The sequence below is a fragment of the Vigna unguiculata genome, chromosome 3 (genome assembly GCF_037176805.1).
Source record: "Vigna unguiculata cultivar grain cowpea cultivar isolate G323 ecotype 2 chromosome 3, ASM3717680v1, whole genome shotgun sequence".
In the NCBI taxonomy this organism is placed as follows: domain Eukaryota; kingdom Viridiplantae; phylum Streptophyta; class Magnoliopsida; order Fabales; family Fabaceae; genus Vigna; species Vigna unguiculata.
In genome coordinates, this window is record NC_140794.1 from 57,942,688 (window position 1) to 57,954,942 (window position 12,255).

General features: G+C 27.0%; 1 protein-coding gene across 1 annotated transcript; it reads left to right on the forward strand.

The window, feature by feature from the left end:
• Positions 1 to 7,325: 7,325 nt before the first annotated feature.
• On the forward strand, positions 7,326 to 9,265 carry LOC114178256 (transcription factor MYB1R1-like). Its single transcript, XM_028064064.2, has 3 exons — positions 7,326 to 7,722; positions 7,843 to 8,051; positions 8,502 to 9,265. The coding sequence occupies exons 1-3, from the start codon at positions 7,464 to 7,466 to the stop codon at positions 8,934 to 8,936; spliced, it is 903 nt and encodes a 300-aa protein (XP_027919865.1). The 5' UTR covers positions 7,326 to 7,463; the 3' UTR covers positions 8,937 to 9,265.
• The last annotated feature ends 2,990 nt before the right edge of the window (positions 9,266 to 12,255 follow it).

Here is a 12,255-nt window from a genome sequence, read left to right on the forward strand (position 1 = left end):
CATAACAATCATGAACGAACACTATCCTATTCTATACAAATACTCATACATGGCTCAATTATCTAGATACATGCATTGGTATCGAATTCTAGCAAATTATGTATTTATAGTGGCCTATATTACTCTACAGAGTCATTGTCAATAAGTTTCACTCTACCACACATAAGGTTAGTCTATAAACGTCTTTGGTCAAAGTAAAGTTTGTAGACTAGGACCTCATGTTCCTCTCATCATATACCCCATCCTTCTCTACTTGAGAATTGAATGATTATTAGAGTGTCAAGATAACTTTCAATTGAATCCATATATTAATGCATACACTTACAACTAATCGTCCTTGAATTAGTATCAACCATTCTCAATTTAATCTCATATACCAATTATTTCATAAGTAGTAATTCACATTAGCCATAAGACATCAAAATTGAGCATATAATAATGACTAGACTCTGATACATTCGCTCAGCGTAACCATCCACTCGCTAGGCCAAAAGTGCACAAATACCAACTCATCCAACGATCAAATTGCTCGCTTAGCGAGTGAATCATTGGAACTCACAGAGGTAAATTCCTCCAAAATTCGTTCTACAAAGGCGTTCTCAACCAGCGACTATAAAGTCAGTAACCTCTCTGACTTTGGATTCGCTCAGCGAGTAGATACTCAATCAGTAACTCCCAAGTCAGTAAGCTCTTGACTTTGTATTCGCTCAGCGAGCAGATACTTGACCAGCGACTCCCAAATCAGTAAGTCCTTAGGTTGAATTTCCTTAGCGAGTGTATTCTTGCTCAGTGACTACCAAGTTAGAAACTCCCCTGACTTTACATTCGCTCAACGAGCACCAACTTGACCAACAAGTATGTATAATTTTGCAGAATCTAATTTTGCATAATTATGTTTTTCCAGACCGGTCTGAGCAATCCTATAGTCGTCCCAAATACCCAATAATACCACAAACATTATATTATAAATATTATCATTTTATTAAAATAATATTTTTAATTGTTTTTATTTATTTATCATTATTAGAATGTGAAAAATAAAAAACATAAAAAAGTAATGGAAAAGATGACAACAAATCAAAACTGACGAAAAGGGTCTGTCTGTCTACTCAAGGGTCTCGTACAAGTTTGTATAAAGTTACGGAAGTGTAGTGTATATATATAATTGGTTTCTAAATTGATAATTAAAATAGTTTCAATTATGAATTGATTTTTAAATTTGTCACTAACTAGTTACCAGGTTTTGGCTACCATAATAATTGGTCTCTAATTAGAAAATTTGGATTCACACATTAACAATCAATGGACAATCATTAATTTATAACATATCTTTTGTATTTTAAAATTATAAAAAGTGTAAATCCAAATTATTTATATACTAAAACTAACACCCATTACTCATGTAATGTTGTTATGTATTATGTTTTTTTTTTTTTTAATATAAAGGCATCATCTACCTTTTCCACTGGTGTATATTACCTTCTTACAACATTTTTTGCGTTACAGTAATAATACATGGTATTATTGGGTGGTTTCTTTTACAGTGTATATTACCGCAAACAACTATGGTGGTTTCTTTTTTATTTCTTTTATTTTTCAATGAAACCACCATAGTTGATTCCTCTATCTTCCATGATATCTTCTCCCTCATCCCATGCTATAACAAACTCAGCCTAAAAGAGAAAAGAAAAAAGAAAAAAAAAAAAGTGAAATAAAGAAGTTGCAAATTGAAATGTTTATTCTATGTGCGAGCATAGACCAGTTTCGCTGGTTTCGCTCATTTTCTTTGTATCTAAGAAACCTTCTACATTCATCCTATCATGTCTATAACATAACGCATTTCATTATATACTCAAATATGTAAATTTATATACAAATAAAGTCAATAAATTTCATAAAAGAGCTTATGAATACTTATAAAATAACATATTTTAAAATTTTGAATTAAAAGGGGTAATTATATTTTAATTTTGAATTGAATATTATTTTTTTTCAAACAAATGTATTTGTTATTCCATTTTTATATAAATAAAGAGAACAATCTTACAGAAAAATAGGACTACAAAAATTTAAATGCTCTAGTAAGCTAAAATTTATATATATCCATGAATTTGTTAAAAAAAATCTCGGATTAACTAAAAAATTACATATAAAAATATTTGTTTTTTCACCTTATAACTATTTCTAGAATAAACTAACAAAAGCTAATTTTTCAAAATTATTTTAAAAATAAAATACATAAAAAAAAACTAGTGTCGCACTCAATCTTGACAATTGATTCGTTATAGTATTTCTTATTTGTTTGACATGCTTCATATGCAAGTTGATCTTAATATAAAGTTAAAATTGAAAGTGCATTAGTCAGTATGTCCTTAATATAAATTAAAACAATTTTTTAATAAATTTTGTTTGATTGCAAACACATCCTCTCTTTTTTTTTTTCTCAAAATTCTTCCACTGATCTTTACTAAAATGTATTATTGTCTTATTTCCAACATCTATATATCCTTAGTGCATGTTTTCAATAAATTTTCGGTTCAATCTACCACTCACTCGTGAGTGTTTAATGTTTTAAATGATAAAAAATAATGAGTTAAATATATTTTTTTTCTTCAATTTTTAGATAAAATTTAAATTAGTCTCTTTTATAAATTTTAGTGTAATTTAGTTTTTTAACTTTAAAATTACATAAATTATTAATCTTTTTAAGTAAATTTTTGTTAAATATTTAAATTTTATTAACGTTTTAAATGTATTTCTTATTTAATATTAAACAAGAAATATATGAAACGTCATAAATAATTTAAATATTATCTTAAAACATATTTAAAATATAAAATATTTAAAAAAATTATGTTAAAATGATCAAATTTTAAATTCATATAAATTTAAAGTTTAAGAACTAAATTAAATTAAAATTTTAAAAAAAATATTCTAATTTTCACTAAAAATTAAAAATTAAAAAATATATTTAACTAAAAAATAATCGGTTATGAAATAATAGCATATGATTAATTGATGGAACAAAATGACAGATCTACGGTCATTTAACATTATGATCAATTACATATTAATTATATACACATTTTAAAACATGTGATATGATCCAGTCCTGATCACCTTTAGTAAAGTATGTTTAATTATGTAAAATTGCATCAAAAATCAGTTTCAAGAAGTAGGGCAAACCACATAGATATGCTTATTTCCCCTATAACTTAATATAAAGGCAAAATTTAAAATTAAATAATAAATTGTACTTTTGAATGTTTTCCTTTCTTTAATAAAGAAATCAACTCCAGTATAACTATAAAACTGTAATATTCTTACTATAATGTTTTCTAATAAAAAACAATTTACATTAAAAGAACTAGGAACTTTTTTCTCATACAACAATTATTTGAACCATAAATATAATGTAAGTAAAAATATAAATTATATCTCTATGTGTATTTAAATAATACCATCACACCTTATAAAAAATAATTTAGTAAAAAATTATAAAATATGTATGCATCATTATCATAACTTTCATTAAGATAATAAATTTTAAATTTTAATTACAGGAGTTTATTAAAACAATTATCATCATATAAAATAATATAAATATGATAAAATTATATTTTATAATGAAAACAGAAGTGAGTAATTGAATCTAGATACAAACAAACTCAATAATCTATTATTGACTATGACTATATTCTTAAAACATCCATAATTTAAAATATATATATATATATATATATATATATATATATATATATATATATATATATATATATATATATATATATATATTTATATTACAGATGGACATGACAGTCTCTTGTCCTCAGTGGTAAGTACGTATATCACTTCAAATTCAAAAATTTTATATACATATGTTATCACGTAGTTTAAAAGTTACACTATACTAAGCTTTGTGTTTGCATCAAATATACTAATTTAGACAATTTATTCCTTTTTTAGTACTTTTTAAGTGCACCTTCAAATTATATTGAATTTAATACTTTATGCCAAAAACTTCACAGATAAGTTAAATGAACAGACATGCATTTGTATTTTTATTATAATATTATAAAAGTGATACAAAATTCATTTATAATAATTGTGTTAAATTAAAATTTCCTGCTTAAAAATATTATTTTAGAGGAGTATAGAAGAAAAAAGACAAGGAAAGATGTGGACTCGATATAAATAGAGCATGTGTTCTAGATTTTTCTGAGGGAAAGAGAAGTTAAAAGAAAATTAGAAGAATGTTTTTTATTTTGAATAAAGTTGTGATGTTACTGAAAATACACATAGAGTCAAGAATTGTGGGTGGGAAGGGAAGAGAAGGAAAAAGAAAAAAGAAAAAAAAGGACAAAATGTGATCGAAAGAGATAATGGAACCCCACAAAGCCTTATCCCTCTCTTATCCTCCATTCCTCCTTGCACCCCACCACCATATCATAATAATATCTTTTATTATATACACCTGCGTCCACACATAACAAAAAATCTTCCATAAATTAATTAATATTCAGAATTATATATCTTTGAAAAACGTTATAATAATTGATATAATGCATTTGCCATCACTACCCAACTCTTGAGGTGGGTATCAGGTGGGTTTAGTTTAATATCCACTTAATATATAGTGTTAATTAAAATAATAGGTAAGTTGCGGAGAATAGTGTAAGGTTGACCATTGATCTGATGGATGAAGATTTGTGATTTAGTTTTGTTGAATAGATGCATGTGGCTTCTATTAAATATTGTACAAGATATAAAGATATATAAAGCCCATGTGTCCCACTTCCATCACTGCATATTACAAAATGCTTCTGCTGTGAATTTGTCACCTACTTCCACACTCTATTTTGGATAATATCTCTTCTTCTTTACTCTTTAGATTCTATTCACATTTTCATCTCCTCCTTTGTCAAATATACATGCTTTATAATTTTTAAATTTAAATGTGAAATTTGAACTATTTTTCTTTTCAAATTTTAATATATTTTAATTTTAAAATTTAAAAAATGAATAAATTTAATTTACTTAATCCAACTATATCAATTATTTTATATGTTAAACAATATTTTAAACTAACATCTAATTTAAAATGTGTTTGTTGAAAGTCTTACATCGACTAGAGATAAGACTAATTCACAATATATAAATGGAATGCAGACTTCACTTTATAAGTTGATTTTGTGGGGTTGAGTTAGACTTAAAACTCACTCCTAACATGATATCAATTAGAGTCTATCCTAACAATTTTTTTTGGACATCTTGTTTCATCCGATTTCGGAATGCTAACAAACAATCAAATAAAAATAACATATTTTATTTACTTTTAAAATCTAAACTATGTCAAAATTCAAAATAGAAATTACAAATATATTCTATCATAGTTATATCATATTATACTTTATGGTAACGTGCAGCCTTTTTAATTCATCATCCTTAAAATACAAAGTTCCTGATCCTAGGTTATAGCATAACTTGTGGATCTTTGTAACAACATTTTTTTTTTCTTGTTCATGTTACTACGACTTTTACTATCTTAAAATCCAATTAGTTTGCGACATGTGTGGTTGGGAATCGAACACACAATTTACATTGTCGACTCTTTTCATAGAATCGATGCTATTAACAGGCCGGGATTGGCTGTAAAGTGTACTCTAATCTTTGATTTCTATAACATTAAAAATTTCATTATCAACATTGTACACTAAATACTAATAAACAATCTTTTATTATGTTATATTATATATTTTTTAATATCACACCTGTGATTAAAATCAATGTATTACCATGTAAGATAAATGAACACAGTAAACCAACCCAAGGGTTACTTTATTTTCTATATCTTTCTTGTATTTCATCAAACATATATTTGTACAAGATGCTTATCTTACGTTTCAATTTTATACCCCATAGTTCTTCCCAACAATCTTTATATATTCTTTCAGTCGTTGTCATATATGATAAATTTATTAACTTTAGAAGAATTGATGAAAAGATTAGTTTTTCACTTTTTTATGATAATAAATCATAAAAATTAATTATAAAATTATAAAAATATAAAACTATAAAACTATAAAATTATATTTAATAAAAGATTTAATAATATAATATGACAAAATAATAACGTCAATTATATAAAACAACGTTATTAAATTAAAAAAAATAATTAACAGTAAAAATTCGATTAAAATTTTTAAATCGGTTGAGTACTACAATTCACGTTGAAATTATAAAAAATGCGTACATAAAAGGAAAAAATAATTATAAAAACAATTTTTTTTATTAATTTCTATAATGTTATAATTACATAATATTAGCTATCATCTTAATCAATAAAATTTGATTGTATTTATAAGGATAAAAGCAGTAAAAGAAGAACATACACATAAACAAATTGATAAAAAAAAATCACATTATTAATTGTGTAACTTGTATAAATTATGAATTATTTGTTTGTATAAATGAATCAATAAAACTAGTTAGATTTAAACTGAAAAAAATATGTACGTATATAAAATTGATAAAGAAAAGTTCTTCTAATAAGTTTTTTTTTTTTATATTTGTAGTAATGAGTTAATGTGTTTTTTTTTATTTAATATGATTCTTATATTTTTTATATAGATTTGATAATCAATGTTAACGTTCTTTCACTAGTTCGTTATGGGATTGAAGAATAAACTCATATAAAAAAAAATAATTGTACTATCATATATGTCAACTCAGCATCTTCTAAGCACACTAATGCTAACAAAAAAAAAGACCACACTAACTTTTTTTGAAAAATATAAGAACATTGAGTCAAAATACTATTAAACTTATTTTTTTAATACCTTATGAGACCCAAGTGATAATGAATTAACCTTTTGAGAATCAAAATGACTGTGAATCTGATTTTATTTGCATGGTTGTCGTAATATTAAAAATTAATTTCCTGTATAGTTATTCTGTAACTTTAACTTTTTGGGTAATAATATATTACCAGTTGACATGTTACTAAATAGAAAAATAGAAATGAATTTAATGAGTGAAGCTAACATGTTGAGGTGCAATGTTGTTGTAAAATAATTCATAATTTTACCTTAAATGTACAAAAGTTACTTTCCAATGCGTGGATAAATAATAGCCTAAAATTTAATTCAGAATTATTAAAGAAAAAAAATAAAAATATAAAAAAATAACTTATCTATGTGTCTATAAATGTTTCAATTAAGTTTTTAAAAATAAATATTTAATTTAATTTTTAAAAAAATATGCTCCACATGGTTGCCACCTCATTGCCGTCTGAAACTCTGTTGTATTAAACACCACGCACTCACCTTCTCACCTTCGATCCCAACTTCTCTCTCCTTCATATCCTTCCTCTCCTCTCTTCCTTTTAGCGACTCACAGACTCCCGTTGTACGGACCCGATTCTATCTGACTCACACTAACCATAATCACCTTCCGATCCGATCATGTCTCGGGCCTGTGCCGCTACAGACTCCGTCGCCTCCGGCGAGATCATGCTGTTCGGGGTTCGAGTCGTCGTCGATTCCATGAGGAAGAGCGTCAGTATGAACAACCTCTCACAGTACGAGCATCCACATGATTCTAACAACAGCAGCAACAGTAACAATAACAAAAAGGATGTTCTCGCAGCTGCTGATTATGCCTCAGCCGATGACGCTGTTCCTCATAACACCGGCCGTCAGCGCGAGCGCGAGCGGAAGCGAGGTTCGATCTGTTTATTTGATCGATTGTGTCATTTTTTCAATTTTAATATAATTTCTCTAGTTTGTTTGATCGCATAACCGGTGATTCGGATGGATTAATTGAGATTGTGTTGATGAGTAGGAGTTCCGTGGACGGAGGAAGAACACAAACTGTTTTTGGTTGGATTGCAGAAGGTAGGGAAAGGTGATTGGAGAGGAATCTCCAAAAACTACGTGAAAACGCGAACTCCGACACAGGTTGCGAGCCATGCTCAGAAGTACTTCCTCCGAAGAAGCAACCTGAATCGCCGTCGCCGTAGATCTAGCCTATTTGACATCACCACCGACACGGTAATAATTTCGTCACCGCATTTCTTAAAATAATTGCTTCAAATTAATTTCTTAATCAGTCTCCCTACATAAAAAAATACTGAGATGCTTTTGGTGTTATTCATGTTCAATTAGTTATACTCCTAATCAACAGAGCATTATGATCTTACAAAATGACATATTTTCTCAGGTATTTCTTAAAGTTCTAGGCAATAGTGTGTGTTGAATATTATTACTCCTTCCATTTTAGGGATTTGAGAGAGAAGCAAAGAAGCTGCCGCGATCTTGTGTATCTTGTTATGAAATTCCTTTGGTTGTGGAAATGAATGTTTGCATGAGTGGTTATAAAAATGGATTTAGGGATTTTGTCTCCTGTGTAATAGTTGATCTGACTGGAGCTAAAACCTTTTCAAACCTGGATTGGAATTTGGAGTGACAAAATATTCATGATTTTATCAATTTTTGTGCCAGGTCTCTGCAATTCCAATGGAGGAAGAACAGGTCCAGAATCAAGACACCCTGTCTCATTCGCAACCTGTGTGCCCAGCAGTTCCTGAAACTAACAAAAGTGGATTTCCTATGATGCCAGTTTATCAATTTGGGGTTGGTTCTGGGGTGATTGCAGTCCAAGGTGGAAAACCATTAGAAGAGCTCACACTAGGACAAGGAAACATAGAACACAATGTGCCGATCAATCTGGTCCATTCAATTCCTGTTGTCGCAGATCCTAAAGCCTCCACAGTGTCTGATATCATCACCCCAAGTTCTAGCTCTGCTGTTGACCCACCCACACTGTCCTTGGGGCTATCCTTCTCTTCTGACCAAAGGCAAACATCATCAAGACATTCTGGTTTACATGCCATGCCATGTTTCAGCAATGGAGATAGCATCATTAGTGTTGCTTAAGGAAGACGACTGTGATTGTGTCAAGGTCCTTGTCTAGAGTATCTTGGATTCACAGGTTAATCTGATATGTTCATCTCTGGTCTCCTGTCCTTTTGGTAGGTGAAAAAGTGAGAGATGTTGAAGGAAAGGGCGATGGATTTGAGAAGGCAAGTTTTAAGTGACTGAATTTGATCCTTCTGTTCCTTGTACAGACCCGGGAAAGGTCCTGTCCTGTTTCTTCTTCTTGTTTGCTTATGTTAATTAATGTATGACTTTAGATTCTGGTTTATTTGGTCATTTATGTTTGTAGTTGAAGTAACTGGAAATAACAAAATCCTCTCTGTTCTTTACTGATAATGCATTAATAGTTAGATATGGACCGCACAGACGAGTGGTTTATGGCTCTTTTGGGGATAATATTATCAAGTTGGGTCTGAACTTTGAAGGTTGGTAGCGTGTGTCATTCCTGTTAGGTGTTATAGCAGTTTGGGCACGTTTTTCTTATCACCAATTTGCGTACTTACGCCTACTTCCGTTATGCCTCATCCTTTTTGTCCAAACTACTCACTTCTCTATTTAGAAAATAATAATGCTGTATTCAAATTTAATTATAAATTATAAAAAGTTAGAAGTAAAGTTTTTTATAAATAAAAGATTTTCATAATTTTTTTTATCTAAGCTTTTGTCAATATTTTATTTTAAATAAAATAAAATACTAAGTATCGTTTTATTAACATAGGAAAAATAGGTTCCATTTCATTAACAATATGAAGGAAGTTGGTGTTTTTTTATATTGTTTTAAGAATTTGATAAAGATAAATTTCTAGTTTAAAACTATAAAGATAGTGATTTAACTTAAGTATAATTTTTCCTTTTTATAAATTAAATTAAAAAAAACCAGCCACTAAGTATTTTTGTGTTTATTTGTTTTGTCCGAAAACTGCATATCCTCCTTCGCAACCCCACCAATCCCCCTACCATATGAAAGAAGTTGGTGTTTTTTTTATTTTTTTTAAGAATTTGATAAAGATAACTTTCTATTTTAAAACGATGAAGATAGTGATATTTAACTTAAGTATAATTTTTCCTTTTTATAAATAAAATAAAAAAATACCAGCCACTAAGTATCTTTGTATTTATTTGTTTTGTCCGAAAACCGCATATCCTCCTTCGCAACCCCACCAATCCCCCCCACCCACACCGCTATATATCTCAATATAATTGCTAAGGCGAATTTAAGTTTTTTTTTTTTTTTTTAAAGAAGATTGTGTAAATTTAATATACATATTTGCAATTATTAAAGTTAAAAAATTCAAATGACTTGATTTTATCTTTTAAACAATTTTTCGAATACTTGACCCTATTTTAGTAGATATAATTTTAGCTTCTGACTAGCGGCCAAGTTTATATTTTAATATTAGTTTAAATATACATTTGATCCTTATTTTTGTTGTATTTGTTCAATTTGGTTCTTGTAGCTGATTAAGTGTATCTGTAATGTTTTTTATGATTTTCATAAGAAAAAATAATATTGGTTGTGAAATATTGGTACATCAAAATTAACAGTTCTATTTTTTCTTTTTTTTTGTGTTCGATTAAGTACTTATTTTTGTCAAATTTGGATCAATTTGATCCTTTTTACTACGGTGTTTAAATAGTTAATGCTTTTTGAACATTACATACCATATGTTAGCGTTTTCTTAACTTTTTAAATTTTTTTATTCTTTTAATTTTTATTTTTATTTTTAAAATTTTTTAATCTCAAAAATTTATCCACGTGTCAAGTTATAATTGTATCACGTGTCAATATTAGTGCCACATGTCAGTTTGTGATTGTATTATTTTTTGTTTAATTTAGTCCTGATATTCATTATTTGTTCAATTTAATCACTATATTCGTTATTTTTGTTCAATCTAGTCTCATTTTTTGTTAAATTAGAGCAATTTTTTCCTTTCCAAATTGAGACAAAATTTATTTTTTTATAAATATCATATTTATTTTTAAAATTGACACTATTATTAATTATTTTTGAAAGTCAATTATAAATTATTATATTTAATAATTAATTAAATATAATTCTTAGATCAATTGTTAAATAGAATATAATTATTTAAAATATTATTAAAATATAATTATTAAATATTTTAAAAATATATATTAACATTTGTAAAAATGACATTTAAATCTAAAATAATATAAAATATTTAATATTTTTGTTTCATTTTAAATATTAAAATCCAAAATGTTTTATATTTAAATGTTAATTTTATAAATACTAATTTACTTTTCTAAAATATTTCTAATATTTTTAAATATCAATTTTAAAGGTATCAATATTTTTAGAATATAAATATTAAAAGAAAACATTATATAAAAGATTTTAAATTTGGTGTCAATTTGAAAGGGATAAAAATGATTAATTTTAACCAAAATTTAGATGAAATTAAAAAATAACAAATATAGACACTAAATTGAACAAAAATAACAACTATAAAAACTAAATTGAACAAAAAAAATAACACAATCACAAATCGACACATGACACAATTATGATTTAACATGTGAACAAATTTTTAAAAATTAAAAATAAAAATTTTTAAAAATTTTAAAAATCAAGAGTTGACATGTACGTTTTAAAAAAAGTTAATTACTTAAAATCGTACGTAAAAAGATCAAATTAACCAAAATTTAACAAAAATAAGAACTTAATTAAATACAAAACAAAAAAATAAAGATGAAAACTAAATTGGAGAAAAATAAAAACCAAATAATGTATTTAAACCTTTAATATTACATTTCTTACTTACCGTAAAATGTTTTGGAAGTTAACCTAGACCTTGTGGACAAGGACTTCTCTTATGCTGGCAATTTTTTATTTTTTATATTGGATTAAGATCCCATAAAAATAGTTATTATGTTGTCAATACTTCAATGTAGTTAATAAAATCAGCAATTTTTAAATGCCCATATTTATAATAAAAAAAAAGATAAAATCACCAGTTCCGTAATAACTATATCAAAAAAACTATTTAGAGTATTTTCTGATCTATTAATAGCGTAAATTTTATACAGACATCGTACAAAAGTAAAACTGTTGGTAATAAAACTTTTAATAGATGAAGTTGATTTTAACCTTTATTGAATAAAAAATATGTTTGAAGTTTTATTTAGTGAGCAACACTGTTTTTAGTGAGGTAGTATATGAATTTTAGTGGAGATGGTAGAATTTGTGTCCGTTAGTGGTGGCTTAGCGCATTCGTCTTAAAAACCAAAGGTTCTAAAATTCTAGTACATTGCATAGCATAGCATAGATAGACAAATGATAACCACGTTTCTAGA

Coding starts and splice junctions, on each gene's coding strand:
- LOC114178256 (XM_028064064.2), top strand. CDS start 7,464: ATGTCTCGGGCCTGTGCCGCTACAGACTCCGTCGCCTCCGGCGAGATC. Junction 7,723..7,842: donor CGAGCGCGAGCGGAAGCGAG/GTTCGATCTGTT, acceptor GTTGATGAGTAG/GAGTTCCGTGGACGGAGGAA. Junction 8,052..8,501: donor TTGACATCACCACCGACACG/GTAATAATTTCG, acceptor TTTTTGTGCCAG/GTCTCTGCAATTCCAATGGA.